Source organism: Tamandua tetradactyla, chromosome 2 (assembly GCF_023851605.1).
Source record: "Tamandua tetradactyla isolate mTamTet1 chromosome 2, mTamTet1.pri, whole genome shotgun sequence".
Classification (NCBI taxonomy): Eukaryota; Metazoa; Chordata; class Mammalia; order Pilosa; family Myrmecophagidae; genus Tamandua; species Tamandua tetradactyla.
The window spans coordinates 97,452,865-97,474,980 of NC_135328.1; the positions used below are offsets into that span (position 1 = coordinate 97,452,865).

General features: G+C 41.1%; 1 protein-coding gene across 12 annotated transcripts in view; it reads right to left on the reverse strand.

Moving 5' to 3' along the window:
* KANK1 (KN motif and ankyrin repeat domains 1) overlaps positions 1-22,116 on the reverse strand; it is a 227,983-nt gene that overhangs the window by 14,995 nt on the left and 190,872 nt on the right. For 9 of the 12 annotated variants that reach the window (XM_077148324.1, XM_077148327.1, XM_077148332.1 and 6 more), the window contains 2 exons: positions 9,336-12,023; positions 1,282-1,356 (listed from right to left, as the gene is read on the reverse strand). In XM_077148324.1, the coding sequence (XP_077004439.1) occupies positions 1,282-1,356; positions 9,336-12,023 (2,763 nt within the window). The remainder of the gene's footprint in view (positions 1-1,281; positions 1,357-9,335; positions 12,024-22,116) is intronic. The other 3 variants (XM_077148333.1, XM_077148330.1, XM_077148331.1) reach the window with 2 other exon arrangements.

The following is a 22,116-nucleotide window of genomic DNA, read 5'->3' on the forward strand; positions in this document are numbered from 1 at the left end:
TAAAAGGAGGCTGATATCACAGTCATTTGATAAGGAACTGGTGAAATAAGCTCTGGTAGATTTATATGAGGAAATTCTACGTAACCATTAAAATGTTGATGTAGCAGACATGCATTGACACAGAAAAATGCATTGATGAGTTAGTTTTAAAAACAGGTTTTAAAATAATATGGAGAAAATAAACTTATGTTGGTCAATAATTTTATGTATACCTGTGAAAAAAAGTATGGAAGAACATACCATAAAACTGCTTAATACTGTTTTTCTAAGGGAAAGAATTACATTCTTCTTTGTTTCGCTATTATTTCCTCAACTGTGCCTTATAAATATAAGGTACTAACACAAATAAAACGTTTAAATATACTTGCAATAACGTGACAATTTAATTATAACTTTATCTTTGTTTAAAATGAAGTTTTGAGCGTTGAAAAGATAGTTTAAGTACTGATTATATATTAAGCAATAAAAAGAAAAAGAACTAATGACAAACTTTAAAAACAGCTTTCTTCAGATTTTATCTTTAATAAGAATCAGCTGGGGTATGTTTTTTTAAACTCCAGATCCCCAAGAACTTGCTGCCAGGAAGTCATTCTGCAGGTGTGGGACAGGGGCCCAGTGATCTGAGTTTCTGACATACTGACCCACCCTCAGGAGAAATGGACAAAGGTGGTCCCTTCTCAGAAATATTGGTTTAAAACAGGGACAACACAATGTGACAAAAAAGGCAGGGGGGAGGGTTTTGGGGAGGTGAGCCAAAATATTCAAAGTTAGGCATTAGAACTCATCTGAGTTTTAGCTCTCACATTTCCAGCTATGAAATCCAAAGGCAAGGGAGATTCAATGAGTTTTTCCCAAAGCCAGAGGGTTGGACTGTAATCCACATTTCTTGATTCAGTGTCCAGTTCTCTGTCCATTATAAATAGCACAATGACCCTTCTCTAGCTCTGTGGGGATGAGGAACTCCCCAGGGGAGGCTTCATTGCAAACATATTAATGGTTTTTATTAGTAATATTGAACCCTTAAACATACATAAAAGTAGACAACAGTATAATGAACACCTGTGCCCCTATCACTAGCTTGAACAATTATCAGAGATAATCTGGTTTCATTTAAAGTACAGTTTAGCCGATTCTCTGGTTTCAACCCATCAACTTGGATCCATGTGAACACTTAGTAATTACTGGTCCTTTAGTTAATAGCCGAGGCAAATTAAGTCTATGACTAAGAGTAAATGCTACCCAGCCTAATAGGACAGAACAACAGGAATAACCATGAGGCACCTTGGGAATTCTGGCACTTTAGCGTAGATGCCCCAAACTCACTTTCCCACAAGGTAGGAAGGTTTCCGCAGGCACCTACAGGGACATAGTAAACATGGGAGTAAGTAACTGTGAAGTCTTCTACTGTTAACTCAGTTATGACTGCCATAAACGCCAATAAACTATAAGCCTCATTTTACAACTTAGCAAATTAATGAAGACTAAAAGACAGCCAGTGACAGCAAGTGACAGAAATCTCAGTAGTTCTGGAGAAAAGAAAAGCACCTGTGTGCATGCATTAATTCTAATTCTGAAGTGCACTTAGTGTTTAATATATGGACTATTATAATAGCTAAAGTAAACTATAAGGAAAAACAAATAATCTTAAATGAAAATATTATTATGCCCTTGACTTTAAGAATGTTAAAAACAAACTATTTTAAAAGGAAAATAATTCGATGAAAAGTAGCACTGGAAGAATTTTAAAGAGATCACCTTATCTAGTTTCCTTTGTGACATTTATCTAGAACGGGTACTAGCTCTTGGTTTATAGCAACGTGCTTTTAAATTTGTTTAAAAAATATTAAGTATGGTGTGTGAACATATATCAATAAAATTGCATTAAGAAACCAAACAGCTCTTTGCCACATCCACTGTGAGAATGAAGACCATTCTCAGCATCTAGGCTGCTGACATTCCAGAAAATGTGTCAACATCATGCTAAAGGGATGCACAGTTACTGAGAAGGGCCCCAGAGGAATGTGGCAGAGGGCTTCAGTCATATCAGTGTAGAACTCAGTCTACTTGGGAAGAAAAAGCAGCAGTTTCGGGTTGACAAATGGCAGGGAAACAGAAAGGTGCTGGCTGCAGTTCGTGCTATCTGTAGTCACATACACAACGTGATCAAGGGTGTGCTAGCTGGGTTGCCATTACAAGACGACGTCTGCGTTTGCTCACTTCCCCATCATGGTGTTATTCAGGACAAGGGGTCTCAGGTTGAAATCCGAAATTTCTTGGGGGAAAAATACATCTTCAGGGTTTGGATAAGGCCATGTGTTGCCTGTTCAGTATCTCCAGCCCCAAAAGATGAGTTAATTCTTGAAGAAAGTGCCATGGAACTTATGTCAGATTCAGCTGTTTTGATTCAGCAAGGCACAGCAGTTAAAAAACAAGGATAAAAGAAAATTTGGGGATGGTATCTGTCTCTGAAAGAGGAACAGTTCACCAGGCTGATGAATAAGATCTAAGAGTTGTGCAGCAATGAAAATAACAAGATGTGAGACCTAAAGATGTAATAAAATTCATATGTTAAAAAACAAATACACACACACACACAAAAAACCCAGCCTGGTACTAGCACAAAATACAGACCAATGGAATTGAACTGAGAGCTCAGAAATCAACTTGTATATCTATAGGGAACTGATTTTTGACAAGGGGGCAAAGACCACTCAATTGAGAAAGAACAGTCTCTTCCACAAATGGTGTTGGGAAAACTGGTTCTTCGTTTGCAAAACAAAAGGAGGACCCCTACCTCAAGAGCATATACAAAGATCAACTCAAAATGGGTCAAAGACCTAAATATAAGAGCCAGAACTATCAAACTCCTCAAAGAAAATGTAGGGAAGCATTTTTTCGGGCAATGGTTTCTTAGATCACATCTAAAGCAGGAGCAATGGAAGAAAAAACAGATAGATGAGACCTTATCAAAATTAAAACATTTTGTGCAAAGGACTTTATCCTGAAAGTAAAACAACCACCTGGACTATGGAAGAAAATATTTGGAAACTATATATCTAATAATTAGGGCTTAATATCCAGACTATATAAAGCAATCCTATAATTAATTCAACAACAAAAAATAGATAACAATTTAAAAATGGGCAAAGGACTTGAATAGCCATTTCTCCCAAGGACATACAAATGGCTAAAAAGCACATGAAAAGATGGTCAACATCACTAGCTATTAGGGAAATGCAAATCAAAACCACAGTAAGAAACCACTTCACACCCATTAGAATGGCTACAACTAAAAAAAACAACAACAAACAAAAAACTCAGAAAATGAGAAGTATTGGAAATGATGTAGAGAAATAGGAACATTAAATTCATTGCTGGTGGAAATAGTAAATGGTGCAGCCATTGTGGAAGACATTTTGTTGGTTCCTCAGAAAGTTAATTATAGAATTACCACAGGGCCCAGAAATTCTACTTCTAAGTGTATATCCAAAAGTGTATATCCAAAAGAACTGAAAGCTGGGACTCAAACAGGTATTTACATGCTGATGATCATAACAGCATTGTTCACAATTGTCAAAAGATGGTAGTAACGCAAGTGTTCATCAACTGCCGAATAGGTAGACAAAAGACACACACACACACAGAGGAGTATTATAAAGCTGTAAAAAGGAAAGAAGTTCTGATACATGTGACAACATGGATGAACTTTGAAAACATCATGTTGAGTGAAATAAAGCAGACACAAGAAGATAAATATTGCATGATCTCACTGATACGAAATAATTAGAATAAGCAAATTGATAGCATCAAAACCTAGAATATAGGTTACCAGGGGTCAAGGTGGGGTAGGGAATGGGGAGTTAAAGCTTAAATTGTACACAGTTTCTATTTGGGGTGATGGAAAGGTTTTGGTAATGGATGGTAGTGATAGTAACACAACATTGTGAATGTAATAATATACCTCAATGTATGTGACCACCAAAATAAACAGTCAACTTAAACTGGAGAAAGAAAAATTGTCAGAGCTGCAGTTAAATCATTTCTAGCTCCATTATGACCTTTTGGGGGAACTTATAAGACAGCTATCATAAATGTATCTAAGAATGGGTACTCCATTAGGTTTATAGTTAAAATGCTAGAGTTGATGGAGAAGCAGCTTCTCTCTCATGACAAATCTCACCCACCCTTCATTACAAAACCTCCCCAAACCTTGGCCAGGACAACCCACAGCAGCAGGCTGCATCAACTAAAGCTAGGTTGAGCAGATGTGCTCTCTGATCTTCCCCCAGTGGCTAAGGGCCCCATCAACAACTTAAACTCATTTCCTCCCAAGTCCTTGGAGATTACAGCTGAATTCCTTGAGCTCTTTCTATCTGCACTTAATTTGGGGCCTAACCTATACTGCCACATTTCTGGTGCATGTCTTGGCTTCCCAACAAGATGTAAATTCAAGGCATACACTTCTTTGTATTTCTCTCTTTCTCTCTTAATGCTACAGGTTGCATGCAGTTGACATTTGATATATTATCAACTGACACGAACAAAAATGGGGACAGAGTGGACTTTAATTAACTTTACTGAGATATGAATTATTTGCTGCTCAGAGGAAGAATAAACAGTTGTACCTGTCTTCCAATAACTACCTTATGAATGGGCAACCATGAACTCAAAGTAATTTCAGCTTTCAAGCACTACTGATCTCCATGCGTTAGCCTGAAATGAAGTGCATACTTTAGGATTAATTCTAAGTGTCAGAGTAACGTGCATCTTTTTCCCAGAGTCCATTTGCATTTCAATAGTCCTGTTAAAATGGTAAACCATCAGATTAAAGGAGCAAGGGTTTCCAGTAAGTGCCAACTAAAGGACTCATTAAGGCAATGAACATATTTTAAATTTTTAAAAAGCTCTTCTTCAAGATTTCAGTACTCTTTGCCAGGGCCAGTAAAAGATATCCTAAGAAGCTTGCAAGTTTTTATCTTTCTGAGAGTCATTTATCCCTTTTGAGAATCTGATGAAAATTATGGACTCTTTCTTCCCTAAAAGCCCAAACACAAAAGGGTTTATGAAGCTACAAAACCCAGATTAAGAAACCTATCCCTAAACCCATTTATTCCAACATTTGGCTTAAGTAGGACGTAGATGTATTTACAGGGGAGTGGAATGGCAGTTAGAGGCAGGAAATATGAATGTTGAATAAGTTCCCCAGGTGAATCTGATGGGTCACCTGGTGAACATTTATTTTAATGGAATAATCCTATTGAAACAGACCCTAAGAGAAAAATCTAGTCCAACTCACTCATTTGGGACATGGAGGTTCAGACTCTCCTAAAATGCTGCTGCCAGTGCTAGAAGTCAGCCCTTCTGACTTCCAAGGCATTAGGCCGCCTTCTCCATCATGCCATCATCTACTGCAGGGCTCCAGAGATACTTCTGGATTATTCTGATGTTTTTTTAAAAAAATTGTGATTAAAAAAAACAGGTACTTACGACAAGTAATTGGTATATTATTCAACCTAGGAGAAAACTTACTATAAAATGGTATTTTATAAAGACTTTATTTCCCTGCTTTTGGTTTGGTTCAGATCTGTCTACAATCTTGCTTTCAAATTACGGGCAGGACTTCAAGTTCATAAACCTTTTAACAAATCCAGATAATGAAGAGTGCAAATATGGAAGCTGATTTACAAAGCAGTTTGGTTTGATTTTAAGTATGAGAGATGAACTTTGTACAAATTATGTGGCAGGCAGTTCAGTTTCACTGTTATAGATGGGTTTTGTTTGTATTTGCTCAGAGACAGTCATATTTTTAGAGTACTTATAACTAGACATTGTTTATCTAGACCTTTCACTTTCTTTTTTTTCTCCCTCTAGTAGGTGGGGGAGAAACACTAACCCACTCCTCAAACCCACCCAACCCCCACTAATTTACAAAAAAGAGTAAACAGTTTTTTCTTAAGGTTTTTGTGAGAATGGAACTTATTTCTTCTTAACTCTTTACTCTCACTGAAGAAAATATCAAATACATTAAACCTATTGTACCAGGAATGTTAAAATGCTTTAGGGACAGTCTTTGGTCACCACCAAATTCCAACTGCATCAATACTGCCTCTCAAATCCTGGAATAATGTCTGTGAGCTTTGTATGGGCATGTGCATGCATGCGCGTACACACGCACACACAGAATATGTATAGCACGACTCATGTCTCTATAGCAGAACTGCACGTGTGCACACGTACACCACATACCAGGCTACCCCCAGCGAGGGCAAGGGGGTTTTCACTCCTTGTCTGATGTCTTCTGAACTGCTAATTTGTTATAAGCACAAACTCCAGTTGTAATTTTAAGAAACTTAATGAGTGTTTGGCATTATTATGAAGCTAAAAATAACGTTGTTTTCCATACCAAAAAGTGATTCCATCGAAAGTTCAACCTGAATTCTATGGATTGGGCACTAAAACAATGAAATTTGGGCATCATTTTCCGCTTTACCCTGATTTTGAATGACTGTACTGAAAACTTATCCTATTTATTTTGTGCGTTTCCATTTTTATCTATAAGATATTTATCTAGATAAAACTGTTAGTTGGGGAGGCCTAATAATTAAGGGAAAAAGTCATTAGTCAGAATTATGAAAAGAAAAATTTGAATTGAAAACCAAAGACCATCTGTGCAAATTTTGTTTGGCAATGTGTTCTACAGTCTCCATTTCCATTTCTGCAGTCTTAAAAACAATAACACAATGATAGCCAGAATTTATACTCTGTGCTGTGGACCATTCCAGCTGTAAACTCCTAAGGACTCACTGAGTTGTCCTAACAACTTGTGAGGGAATGAAGACACAGAGACTTCAACTTACTCGTCCTGGCACTAGGGAGTGAATTTGAACCCAGACCATTTGGATTCAGTTTAACTATTAGCTTCTACTGTGGATTATTTATACAGTCTCACTGATAGGTGTCAAATCAAATTCCCTCATGTTTTAATTAGGCTTGAAATAAATCCCTTTCTGGGCTCCTGTACACCTTTCAGTACAGACTGTGCGAGAACAATCTCCTGTAAGGCATCCACAGTAATCCAGAGAACTTGACACGCAGCCACTCTTCACAGGTGCTGAGGACCTCTAGGCTTACGAGATCAAGCTGCTTTAATTTTCAGCCCATATCACGAACATCAGAAAAGAAAAACTTACAACCCTGGGCTGAGTTCCTAATTCCTCATTAAAACAAAATGATTAAATACAAATGTGATATGAATTACAGGAATACTTTAGCTAAGCTGTTCTTGTGGCTCTGAGATGGGGCTCTGCCACTGTGACTGCTATTAAAAATATTTGTTCTTTTGCTCACAAGTGCTGTCAGTTTTCCGTAGTCTGTCTGATTAATTAGGTGTTCTTTTGCAGGAGCGGGTCCAGATGGGGGTGTGTGGAATGTCAATGTGACTGGAAATAGACCAACAGACACTGTTAACACAGCCAGACAAAATTTTCTCCCTGACCTCCAGGCTCTGGGTGTTATGCAGATGACGCCAGTGTTACAGCTGAATATTTCTGGCAAGAATGTGAAATAGAAACCCCAGTTTGGGGAGGAGGAAGGAAGGCTGGGAGGAACATGCTTTTATTATAGATACCCACTGTGCCATCTGTGTCTACAGGTATTTAGGAATTTTGACTTCAACAACGGACATCATGATTTTTAAAAGGCTATGAAAGCAGACATATTAGTTACTTAAAACTTTGCTTCACTCTACACATCGTTTTAATCCTGTTTGCTCTAAAATGACTCCCTTGTTCATTTATTCTACTTTGATTCTAAAAAGCAAAAATGCACACATCAGCTGTCATGTTCATTTTTTTCTTCCATAATAAACTATCTGTCCCACGCTGCACCAAGTTACTAAAAGTGACACTAAAGTAGGTCTGAAAGTCAAAACCTAGGAAGATATAAAAATAATCTATTTCAGTCCATTTTAATCACTGCCTAGTCAGGTTATAAAGAGAAAAAAAGATTAGAAATTTATGGTAATGGTTTACTTACTAAATTTAAGTCTATATTGCATATTTCCACATATAATTAATTTGCTACATACTATATGAATTATTTAAAGCATTCATCTGAATTTTATGCATAACATTTGGTCAGAGTGGAGAGTATGTTTTTAGTAGGCTTCCCAAACCTCCACCACAGTTTAGCATGTTAAAAAAGAAATCACAGTTGACAAAATACTAGCACTACCACCAGCTACAACTAACACAACTCTGTGCTCACCAGGTACCAGTCGTGAACACACTCAGTTCACGTGACCGCATGCAGGAGGAGTGCTATTCTAATTCCCAGTTCACAGATGAAGTGCAGAGATGGGTGACCTCCTGAAGCCACGCTTGGGAGAGGCGGAGAGTCAGGAGGGTCCCTGTGCTTGGGTGATACTCTACAGAGCCCCTGGGAACAAGGGAAGTGATTTTATGAGGCTCACTGCGAAATATTAGCTACCTCATAAAACCTTCCAGGGTAATTTCTCAATTATTGGCTTCCATTTAAGGAGAAAAGGGTGAGTAGGAATCTCTATGAATAAGGGATGGGTCAGAAAGAAAAACATGGAAGTACCTATCAAAATGAAGAGGGGGAAAGGACTCCGTCCTCTCAGAATTCTTTGACTGCCCCATCTCAAAGAGCTCCCCGGTCCCACTGCACTTGCTATTTCCCAAACTGACATTTTTTCCTTCATAGTACTTATCACTGCCTGACATACTATAGGTCTACTGTTCACTGCCTGTGCCCCAACCAGAACATAACTGCCAAATGGACAGGGACTGCTATGTCCTCAGAGCTTATACGTATGTCAGAAACAGAGTAGGCATTCAATAAACATGTGCTGAATTAAAAAAATGAATTAATGCAGTGTCTCTCTCCCTTAAAAATTTAATTAAAAACATTTATACCAGTATTTTTACTGATAATACACTGGTAACTGTGGGCACAAAGAATATAGGATTTTTCATGCAATCCTGTACAAAATGAGCAAATAAATGCCTGGCAGGGTAAGACTAAAACATCCAATCAAACCAGCAGCCAACAGAAGACACCTCTAGGCTAGCCAGTGTTAATTTATTTTTCTTCTCCTAGTCCACTGCCTGAGGCCAACAAAGCTCCCGGATAAGGAGAATCAGAAGAGTTGCTTACGGACTGATTTTGGTCTTCATCCCACCCATTACCATTCTAAAGTTTTTTGCCATGGTTCAAAATATAGTTCCATGAGTTAAAAAAAAAAAATCCTCACCATCTGGAAATATACTCTTCCCATCCTTCCCCATTCCCAGGTCCCTATGAGGACAACTTACCTGTGGTTTTACCTAGACTTGTTTTCTGGAAGTCAGGGTTCCTCAGCTCTTCGGTGCTTGCAGATTTCATGACAGAATGAATGGATGATAGGGTGCTGATGAGCTGTGAGTTGAGGGAGCCAATCTGTGATGAAGGCTCCCCAAAAGCTTCTGCCAGTTCACTATAGTTCTCAGCCAGCAGCGTTTGCTGTTCTGCCAGCAGCTTCTGGACACGCTCAATGTAGTGATCCAAGCCGGTCATCACGCCAGGAGCCTGGGGTTGAGGGCTCTCTATGAGCTCTCCTACAGGCTCCCCCCCAACACCTACGCTCCTCCTGTTGGCCATGGGCCCTGCAGTCAACTGCGGAGGCCCACAAGCTATGTGCCTCATTTTGAGACCAACCAGATAGTTGTTGTTAATGTTTATCTGTCCCACACCCGAATCTTTGGTCTTCACAGTGGATGGCTTGTCAAAGCCAGAATCACCAGAAAGCAAAGTTCCAACACCGATGGACCGCATCTTGGCGGAGGAGTTGACATCCTTGACACGGCCTTCTCCTATAGCCACCGTCCGCATCTCCACAGTCCGCGTGCTGGTCTGCTTATCCAAAGTGCTGACGGAAGTGTTGGTGCAGGATTCCATGAGGGTGACCGTCTCAGTATTGGTGAAATGGTGCACTTGTTCCAAAACCGTATTGGTGTGCTGGCTTGTAGTGAGAGGCACTGCCATGATAGCAGCTTCTGCCTGGCCCAGAGCCTCTGTGTTCACGCTCCGAGATGTGCACTCCTTTGGAAAGCAGACGGTTACATCCACAGAACAATCCCCACAACCTATAGATCGCACCTCCTTGAGATTCAAGTTTGTCTTGAGTAGTGTCAGGTCATTCACAGACTCCTCTGTGTTGCTGCCTGTCTCACAGACACTGACTTCCACACCCACACTCTTGTCACACATTTCCACGGACCTCCCGGTGCACTGGTCATGCAATTCCACCCTCTCCTTAACAATCCACCAATTCATGGGCAGCTCGGGCCCCACAACTTTATTCATGCAATCGGGTTGGCAGGAGATGCCTACGCTATTTGTTTGCACAGAGGGGCCGACACATGTGTCCACCATGTCCATGTGACTGCCAACCATCTGGTCTCTTGTCTGCACCACAGCCTCCACCATCTTGCTGAAGACAAGTGGCTGGGCCATCATGGCTTTGTCAACTTTTTTCCTTGATCCAGCAGCCTGTAGTTCTTGTTTCAGTTTAGTCATCTCCCGGTCATGGGTAGTTTCTTTAAGCTGTACTTCCAGGCGGTAGATCTTTTCCTTTAAGGCTTCTATGGTCTGCTGTTGCAGCTCAATTTCTTTGTCAGCTTCAGTAGTCACTCCAAGCATGGCCTCCGTCACGCTGACTCCAGAATTCCTCGTCTCGGTAACTGTGCTCACGGCCACATCCTTACAGGACCTGGAGCTTCTGTGGTACACAACAATATTGTTCATGTTCTCGTCAGCACCCACAGCCACAGACTTGCACGCCCGAGGTCGGCACTCCCCGTTCTCCCTGAGTTCTGAGGAGGCCTCGTAGCTGCTGTCCTGGATTTTTTGTTCCAGGGCCTGCATGTCTGCTGTGAGCTGCCGGAACTCCTTTATCCTCTGCGCGCTCTGCTCTACACTCTCCATCTCTTCTTCCTCATAATCAATGTACAATTCCCCGCCACTTCTCCGGGCCTGGGAGAGCTGTTCCAGCTGAGAAGCATTCCCAGCACTGTAGGACCGCTTCCTCACACCACAGACATCATTCTGGGATGCAGCCCTTTGGTTTTTCAGCTTCGAGGACAACTGCCTTTTCTCCTCTTGCAAGACTGAGATCTTTACTTGCAATACAGGGATGGTTCGCACCTGTTCCTCAAGCTCCTTCAGGCGTTTCAGGGCAATGGCCATCTGCTCACGGATGTGCTGCAGGTGCATAGGGCTCACATTGGTCACCGGAGTGGAGATCCCTGAGCTCAGTGGGCTGTGGCGGATGGAGCTCCCCATGGAGGACGTGGTGGCAGCAGCTGGGGCATAGCCACCATAATCCCCGTTGCCTTGGTATCCATTCTGAAGCTGGTACATGGCAGGATTGTGGCCTCCAGAACCCATAAAGGAGGGGAGGGAGCTTGTGGAGCTCATGCCTCCAAAACTGGCCAGCCTAGGCCTTCGGAACTCACCTGGTGTCACCTGCAGGCTCTCTCCTGTTCGAGAACAGGCTCTCTCCTGTTCGAGTCTTCTCCGGGTCTCCATCAGAGTCTTTGTGACATGAAGGTTATGCTTTGGAGGTTGTGGTGAGGGAGGTGGCAGCTGTCGATTTTCTGGGATGGTAAGAAAGGTGGGTGAGGTCTCTAGAAGAGCAGGTGGTCTTGGGATTGGAGTTGACGTAATGTGGCTTCTAACTAGGAGGAAGTTGGGGCACTGCTTGTTGTCATCACTGTTGGAGGATGAGAGGGATTCGATGGAAGTCCATACACCTTGCTGACCAGGTGTAGCTCTAGTTTCTGGGCATGGCACAGGTGGCCTCTGCTTCTTCTGGATGTTTAGTTTCTTGATGGTGTTTCCCTTCTGAATGTCATCCACGTATTTGAGGAAATCCAAGTCTAGCTGATAACCATAGGGGGTCTCCACAAAATAAGGGTCCTTCTGTTCCTTGTCATGGTCTCCATTCAGAACATCTGCTTCTCCTAAGAGAGGAGAAAATGATAAAGCCAATTAATATATATAACTGTAACAGTTAATATATGGGCACATTTTAAGAGTCTGAGAGACCTATGTCCTATTCCTGGATCTACAACTTCCCAGCTGGCTGAGCAAATTAATAAACCCCACTGAACTTCAGTGGTGACACAAGTACTTAACTCATAAGACTGTTAAGAAGAATGTAATAAGATAATTTAAAAAAACCAAGAACTTGGTTTTCTTTACTAAATACTCCAACTTCTTTGGAGAATGCACTGGAAAAAAAAAAAGGGAATTGAAAGCATTTTCAATGGATCATTTCTCTTGTCTTCTATAGTACCTCTGAGTATGGATAGCAAATATCGAAAGTCCTATTTAACAAAGCGTAATGTGAGGCACAAAATGTTAAAAATCTTAAAAGAACACACCAAGACAGAGGCAGACCCAGGACACGTGGGACACAAGAGCTCTTCCACCTCCACTGTTTGGCAGACTGTGCAGCCCCCAGTGCCAGCCACCTCTAGGAGACCACAATTTGCCCCAGCACCTTCCTTGCCAGAAAACGGGGACACAGAGGACACGGAGCCCGTGGAGCCCAGGCCTCTGGTACCTGGCAGCACGGGGGCAAAAAAACCAAAAAGGCTTTAACTCTCTCTCAGGTCTTCCTTTTCTCAATGTGTTCCCCCATTTAAGAACAAAACCACAACAAAAATACTCAACTCGAGGAAACACTTTCTCCACTTCACCTTCTTTTGGACAAAACATTCATTATCCCAACAATACTTTGTTCTGTATCATAATGAAGCCAAACAGATGCAAAAGAGAACGAAAAGAAGGGATGGCCTATACTCTGACCACAGGATTATGTGACAGTTTGTAAACGCTACTTCTGGCTAAATGAAATATTTTTTAAAAAAGAAATACAAGAACCTTTCAAAGTACAGACCTTGCTGCTAACCTGGGCTAGGCATTTCAAATCTCAAAAGAAAGAACGTTTTTGTTTAAATTGTAGAATCAAATAATATGTTTTGATAGAGTCATACTAACAAGCTTTACATTTTTAGCGCTAAGGACGGGAGAGCAATGCAAGAAAATAAGGTGTCTGTATTCCTGCTTCTATCCTAGGCCTACAAACCCACCTGTGTCAAGGCTGCAGGATTTCCAGCAACTTGGTTTTCTTGCCTGTCCTCCCAACCCCCAACACCACTGAGCTTTTACTCCTGACAATGTGCATGCCTGGAATATAGCCTAGCAGTTTCTTGTCTCAATTCACCCTTCTTCCTCCCAAATGCGGGAAAGAAAAGTACTACAAATATTTCAAGGGGAGGAATAACTAGTTAATATAATTCATCACCTCCCGATTTTAAACGTTAAATTGCTCTGTTAGAAATTAGGGACTAGATTTCAACTCTAAAACACCTGGAAAAAATTCTGTTCGAAAGACATACTCAGCATTAATAATTTTTTAGCCTAAGAATAGGTGGGCAGATTAAAAAGTGTCTGTGCCAGAAACTTCTGCTCATGCCAGTGCATGTGCCTTTCTCTCTCTCTCTCTTTTTTTTTTTTCCTTTCTCTTCTTTAAAACTCCGCATGGTGAGAGAACACGTTCTCTCAGAATATGCAGTCAGACCTGTTTTCAGTGCTTGTCTGAAAATCCATAACCAAAGAGAAAGTGCAGGCTCGGGTGTCAGCCAGAGAGCGCTCCCCAGGGTGGACGCGTGCGTGCGCGCCAGCAATTCTAAAACTTCGACCCCTTTAGAAAGCGCCGGGTCCCTGGAACGGAGTGTAGAGGCCACGCTCACAAGCCCACCTTCCCGCCCATCTCCGGGGCCGCAGGGGAGTTCTGCCCGCTCCCGCCAGCTGCCCCGCGCCCGCCCGCACCGCTCACCTAGCAGGAGCCCGCCGGGCCCTCCCCGCCGCCGGGTGCACGAGCTCGTCGGTTCGCGGCGCGCCAGGGCCCTGCCTCGGCCGCTCTCGTTCCTCACCCCATAAGGAAAGGAGGTTTAACATTCGTGTAAACTCAGCCAGGCCACGCACAAACACCATAGGCCGAGTTTTCACCAATGAAGTCTCTCTCCGGCTTCAGTTACCCTGCCCCCAGCACGCTCAGCTGTTCGGCAGTCCCGGTTTTCTTTCTGAAAACAGGAAACCGGGATCTTTTGAAAATGTGTGTTCTTCGTTCCAGTTTCGCCAGGAATAAAAATAAAGCCAGCGATTTAAACGCGTCCACAGAGAGGCTCTGTCTTTCCCGTACCAGTCATTTCTTCATGAAAGAGTTTGTGTTCTTGTGCGGAAAGCTAAGCGCCTCGGCCCCCAGTCACCTTGGGAAGTGCAGGGCACAGACGCCCGCTGTTCTCCGCAGCTTCCCAGCGGCCCCGCCGGCCAGACCCAGGGTTTCCTGGGCCGCCAAGAAGTCCTCTCCACAAGGGCTCCTAACAGGTAGCACGGCGTTATCCTTTAAAGTTAACCTCAAATGGGCATTTGTCACAGGTGAACGTGCTCTCTTCTTTTAATAAAAAACAAAACCAAAACAACAAGACCTTTTTCCTGTTACAAATGTAGTACAAGCTTGTAAAAAGATGTGTCACTTGCAAAAGTATTTAGGGAAGGAAAAAAGTGACTCACTCTCACCTTCTAGAGGCAACTGTTGCATTATTTTGGTATAACTCCTAGGCTTTTCTGTGTATTTAACATAGCTACTTTTCTCACTTAACATTATAGTTTAAGCATTGTCAATAGGAAAGGTTAATTTTTTTCCTTTTCCCTTCAAGAAATGTTTTTATAATGAACTGATTTAATTTCAAGATTTAGACTACAACAAAACACATCATGCTTTACAGCCAAACCTAACTGGTCCATCTTTAGTTGTTTCTAAAGTTCAACTCACAGCAATCACAAAAGGCATGTGCCATGCCAAATTATCCCCAAATGAACTTTGGACTTTTAAACCTGGGTATCAGTGGAGGTTTGAATTTAACCATGTTAAGATTTACTATTTCCTAATACTTCTTATATCAGAGCCATACAGAATCCTATTGGGTTTGTATGACCAATGTTCATGGAACACTGAGTAATAAACCAGACTACAGGAAGGATTTGTAATACAAGCGTCATTCTCCAGCAACCAGGAAAGTGAGAAGTGTTCTCAAAGTGTAATTTTTGTAATAATTGCTCATGGAATAAATTATTCTACAATTAAATAGATATCCGGTGCTGTTATTTTTTATCTTCTGGTTTCTAATCTACCTTTACATACATTAACATAAATGTAGCACTTATGGAGCTCTGTTTTTTTCCCAACTGTTATATACGTCTGATCTCCCTGAGTGCATCTTGAGAATAATAATTAAAAAAAAAAATTTCCTCCCCATTCCCAGCCATACTCCAACTGACAAGATGCTGGAAACAAAGCATGTATTTATAAATGTTTACTGAAGGAACAAATGATTCAATATATATAACACAATAAACTGAAAAACCTTTCAAGGCTCTGTAGATACAAGTTGCTTGTTATATAATAGTGTTAAGGACACTTCTTACATGAGCTTATTTCAGTGGTTATCTTTAGGCATGAAATTATGGGAGATTTTTTTCTTTGCTTTTTGTATTAAAAAAAATTTTACAACACAGGTTTTTATTAAAAAACAAACAAAAAAAGACTTCAAGAAGCCACTGTTTGGAAAGCAAGATGTATACTAAAATAAATTCTAAGAAAGTTTGAGAGGGGGATGAACAGAGGCAGCTGTGGTAAAGACTGCTAGATGTTCCTCAATACGTGGTCTCCCATTCTTCCATCCTAATAGAACATCTATTTTTAGCTGAGTAAATTTAAAGAATATATTTTTTTCAACTTCCCTTACAATTAATATGGCCACAAGCAGAAATATCACAAAGGAACTCCCAGGAACCATCCTTAAAAGACACAGGAGTAAGTCTTTGCTTCATTTTTCTTCAATTCTTTTTCCATCCTTCTGCCTGGAATGCAGAGGTGATGCCTGGGGCACTAGCTGTCTGTGAATCAGGAGGTTACGCCCTAAGGATGGAGGAGCAATGTGCTAGAAAGTACCTGGGTCTCTGGGGGCTTTGAGGATTAGAGCTATCATAAGACTCCTGCAGAGCCTACCGATATACTTCAGAGAAGGAGAAATAAGCCTCTATTCTGTTTCACCTACTATTTGTTTTGAGTCTCTTCCTTGCAGCTAAACTGAATTCTAATGTATAGAGCAGCCTCCCTTCCCCACAAAATTAAAACTAGCTCTTAAAAAGGAGAAAAATACTATAAATGATAAACCAGATGTCACAGTAAACCTTTATTAAAAAAAATTGGCAATTTTAAAAATAACTAAAGAAGTAGAAAAACAAGTTTCTAAAAAATGTCTAAGTGGATTATAGGAAGAATCTTAACTGCCTAAAAAAGCCTTTCTGATTTAACAGCCATGCCTACTTTTAGGCTGCCAAAAACTTTTGGCTATATCTGCAACTGGAATTCTGAATGTAACAGTTTCCAACTAAATATCTTGGAACTGGAAGGCTCTCCCTGGTGTTTACAAGAATTTTCTGAATGTCTGGAAATGGAGTAGTGGAGACTGCTCCTGGCATCCCCTATATAGCATTTATCAAAAGCTTAATTAGGAGCGTGTGATGGTGGCTCAGTGGCAGAATTCTTGCCTGCGGTGCTGAAGATGTGGGTCCGATTCCCAGTGCCTGCCCAGGAAAAGATAATAATAATAATAATAAAAGCTTAATTAGGTACAGAAAAATGGTCCTATTCAGTGGAAAGAAAAGGAGGATGAATTTAAAGAAATAAGATGAGGATATATAGTCTAGCTGGGAGACAAATGCTAAATACCCTAAATATAACACTAAGACCAGTTACAAAGATGTGTTACCAACAGGAAGGGCATGATGGTAGCAGCACCAGTGAGCAAGTGGAAAGTTTAGCCAGGGGCAATTCTGTGAAGGAGATGAGTTTGGAAGACAAGGTAAGGGATGAATCAGTACAAAGGAGAGAGAAATGGTGAAGAACCAGGGCAGACCGTGTTGATGCAGCTGAAGGAGATACAAGGTTGGCTGGAGAGAGGGATGACTGATGGCTGACTGGGCACAGAAGAGGCCACTAAACTGGGGTTTGGAGCAGGGAAAGCATGTCTATTTAATGACTGTTAGACTGAGTACCACACCCTGTGCTAGTGGCTAAAGGGCAGCAACAAAGTTTGTCCTGACAACTGTGTGGGAACTGATTGAGGGAAAGAGATTAAATTCAAAGGGGGCAATTAAAATATGATAATACCAAATTGAGAAGGGTGAGCCAAGTAAAAAATGTATTTATTAATTTAACTTATATTTATAATCAATATTGATAATAATAAACACACTGTTGTGGGCTTAATTGACCCCCCCTCCCACCTCACCCCAATTTACTGAAGTCCTAACTGGCCTTTATCTATGAATGTGACTGAATTTGGAAAAAGGGTCATTGCAGATATAATCAATTAAGATGAGGGCACCTTGGATTAAAGTGGGCAATAATCCAATGACTGATGCTTGTTAGGTCGGGGGAACAGGGAAGGTCACCATGACTCGAGCTGTGTAAAATGTACTGCCCCTTCTAGACGTCACCTAACCCCCTTGTTTAAAAATTAAAGATGCTTAAAAACCGCCTGCACCAGGACCCAGCGGTGAGCTCACAACTCCCTACCTGGAGTTCTGTGAGCTCTGCCCGGGAGCGCAGGAATAAACTCGCTTACTCTAAAGTTTTCTGGAGCGCAGGAATAAACTCGCTTACTCTAAAGTTTTCTGGTCTGCCTCTTTTCTCTTTCACCTCCTAAACCTTACAATGCTGTTTATACAAAGAAGGAAATTTTGATACAGATACAAACGGAGAACACCACATGAGGACGGAGGCAGAGATGGCGTAATGCGTGTACAAGTCAAGAGTTGTCAGCAACTACCAGAGGTTAGGAAGAGAAAAGAAATGTTCCCCCTTCAGAGCCTTCCTTCAAAGAGAGCAGGGCCCTACCAACAAGCTGACTTTGGATTTCTAGCCTCCAATAGAAAGAGAGAGAATAAACTTTGTTGTCTTAAGCCACAAGTTTATGGTACCTTGTTATGGTAGCCCTAGGAAACACACACACACACACACACACACACACACACGTATGTATGTATATATATAAAATTATCTATCAGCCTGTCTGTCTTCACTTCCTATTTACCAGGCACTGTTTTCTAGGAATTGGGACGTAAGTGTGAACAAAAGAGACAAAGTCCCTGCTTTCACAAGGCTCACAGTCTAGTGGGGTTGGGGGATGCAGCGAAAAAAAATGTAAAATAATAAATAAAATGCAAGGCAAAAGTGAAGCCAAGACAAAGTTCCCTGAGGGATGGGAGAAAGAATTAAAACTTACCATGAGGGAATCCTCTGATACTGCGTAAAACTTTAGGGACACCGTAATCAATAGGCCATTCCCTCGATCATGAGGCTTACTCTTGTGAAGCTTATGTAGGTAGTGGAGAAGCTTAGACTACCTATATGTATGTCTAAGAGTTACTTCTGGAGGACCTCTGTTGTTGCTCAGATGTGGCCTCAGTCTCTCTAAGCCCAACACTGCAAGTGAAATCATTGCCTTCCCCCCCATGTGGGACATGACATTCCAGGGATGAATCCACACCTGGCACTGTGGGATCAAGAATTATACCCTGACCAAAAGGGGGAAAATAAGTGTAATTAATAAGGTATCAGTGGCAGAGAGAGTTCAAATAGAGTCGAGAGGCTACTCTGAAGGTTGCTTTTACACAAGCTTCAGGTAGACCTGCTACCTATCATAACCTGCCAACCCCCAACCAGGACCATGCCAGCCAATCCTAAAGAACACCCAGGGCAATGTATAAGATTCTACAAGTGTTCCAGCACTAGAGTAACTTTCCAGAAACCTACAACCTCCAGATGGGTCCCTGATCCAGATAAGTCCTGGAACCTAGCCCAGCCTCTCTAGAACATCAGATAGTTCTGTCTCCCTACCCCATATTAGTGACAGACCCTTCCAATATGAAAAAATTAGAATGGCCATAGCCCAAACACCCCTAAAGAGAGGGATAGAAAGATCAAAGTGATGGTGGAGTTATACAGAGAAGATAGGACTTAACAAATGAATATGAATGCTGAGTCATTAAATTGGTATCTCTTTTAGTCTCCAGTATTTTAGAGCAGCTAGAAGCAAAAACCTAAAATTGTGGAATTGTAACTCATGTCAAAACAGGTTCTACAACTAATTGTGGTGCTGTGCTTGGAAATTTATAGCTTCTTTGTATATATGTTATTTTTCACAAAAAAAAGGGAAAAAAGTTGATTGTGATGGTAACAGAAATATTCAAGCCCTTTAGCCTCCTATATTCTGGAGTAGCTAGAAGGAAAAATATGAGAGGATCAAGTGGTAGCCCATGACAAACTGGGACCTGTCCTACAACTACTTGATGAAGAGTGCTTTGAAAACTATTGCTTTTTTACTTCTTTGCTTTGTATAGATGTTATACTATACAATTAAAAAAGTTAAAAAAAATAAAAAAGTGAAGCCAAGAGTCATGTAAGTGGCAGAATTTACCAGAGTTTATATCTGGGCAACAAGGTAAGTACATGGGCATAGCGTCTCAGGCTAGCACTGACTCTGAGCCCACCCCACTCAGACACCAGGAGTCACTGAGTCCCCCACTTCCAGCCCAACTGGTCCAGTCAATCCTTATTTGGGGATCACCACACAGGTCTGTGACAACATCAATTGGAAACAACCTCCCAAGCACAGCCCAAATTCACATGCTTTAGGACAGAAGCTAAAATCAACAAACTGATGGTAATTCTATTTACATATTTACCACCTAATAAACCTAGGGCCCCAAGAAAGGGGCCCAGTTTATGGCTTGTCAAGAACAATTTGAAATTTCCTTGTAATTCTTCTGCATGAGCAAAGTGAACTGGAGATACGGATATTTCAAAAGTAATTGCATTTGGGTTCATAAAGTACTATATGATTTTAACTTTTTACAGAAACTATACTTATGATCCAAATAATATTTGGTTTGGGAAGACATGAAAATAAATGTACTCTCCAGAAGATGGAAGGAATCTGGTCTGGGGGTACTAACTTGCTAGCAGTAGTTCTCAAAACGGGAGTAATTTTGCCCCACCCTGGGGACGTCTGTCAATATTTGGAGACATTTTTTGTTTGTCACAACTGGAGGAAGTAGTGGTACTACTGACACTTATTGGGTGGAGACCAGGGGTACTGCTAAACATCCTGCAATACATACATCAGCCCCCCAACCCCCAACATAGAATTATCCAGCCCCAAATTTCAATAGTGCTGTACTAAAAACAGTACGTAGAGTAAAACATTCACATGTAGTGATCGAGAATGTGACCATATGAACTGTGGTCTTCAAGTCTTATCTTTCTCAGTGGCACACCACATCATGTTCAAGCGCCATAAAAACGCCACTTTTGAGAGAGCAAGAACTAAGTACTTTTCTAAGCCCTTAGACCACAGCAAGCTTTTCTTTAGTATGAGTCAAAGCACTGGAGGTTTCTGAAATAGTGTGTCCCCTAGTGGACTTTTAAATGGACAAAACATTGATATTATTACTTTTTAAATGAGGATACAGCCAATTTCTTCATTCCGGTTTTGCACACTCCAGGCCCAATTACCAACTAGTGGCACCATGAAAAATCGTTTTACCCATGTGCCACAATGTTCACACACTGTTCACGTGTTTTTCTTCACCAGATATTCCACCTGTCTGTTGAAACTGAAGAATTCTGCTAATTCTCATTAAAGCATTGCTTTCACTCACATCAACCATGAAGATTTTCCCATGAGGACAGAGTTGGTCCCAAAGAAGCACATATTTATCATAGATTCCCCATTTAAAAGCAGCAGAGTGTAAACATGCTACTGTTCAAAAGATTCCAAATCATCTAAAACCTACAGCAAAGGAAAGAAAACCAGGAGGATGAACTCGGGTAGAGAGAAAAGTTCTCATGAAGCTAATTATACAGAGTGTGAAACTATTGAGTTGGGAAATCAACTTTTCCAGGCATAGAGAGAGTTAATGTTCTGAACAGGTTTAACAGAAAGGTTCTCCTGATTACCTGTGAGCATTAAGCCCTTCCAGCCTGGAGGTGCTTCCCTGTACCAAATGCATGTGAGAAATACCATCTGTTAGAGAACACTCAATAAAACTTCAGAAAGGACTATAATGCAGCGTTCCTCATTCTGTTTGAAAAGAATATATGGCATCTTGGCATCCAAGATTTTCTCTTCATCCTGCATTTACCAAAGAGTATGCTTAACCCTTCTTTCTCCCCTCCTGGCTAACCAATCCTCTACTACTGTAGCCCCTGTTCAATGATGCCAGAAGCCCTGTTTCCATGGGGATTATACTACCTACCTCGATTTAACCTAACTTCTCCTCAGGTTGCAGCTGTTTTTATGCAAATAAAATGACAACATTAAAGAAAGCAAAATAAATACCAGAAATGTACAATAAATACCAGGCCAGGTGATATGTCATATGTAGCACAACAGTGTGATTTTACAGGCTTGATTTATTTATATGCCTAAGTTAAAATGTGGTATTGTTGCTCCTTTTGTAACTAGTCATAATTCCTTTTGGCTTCTCCCCCTAGATTTTTAGACTTCCTCTCACAGCTGACCTGAGCACTCTCTTCCTACTTCTTCCATTGTCCCTCATCAGTACTTCCTTACTAGCTCCATATGCCAATAGTAGCTTTTCCCATATCCCATAAAGGGAATGCTGATCTAGGGAGGATGCAATTTTCAACCGAAAGACAGATTTATTTTTTTCATTCAGTAGATATTTATTAAGTACCTACCATGTGCCAAACACTGCTAGGACCTAAGCAAAATGGAGACAGTGCTTATCCAGAAAGAACCTAGGAACTACAGAAAGAAATAGACAAGGGATTCCATGAATAAATAACTACGCTGAGTGCTGCAAAAGAAAAATACAGGGTGGGGGCTCCCTCCTGCGCTGGGGAAAGGGATCTTCTCCTAGGCAGAAGCAACTGAGAGCACACCAGGCAAA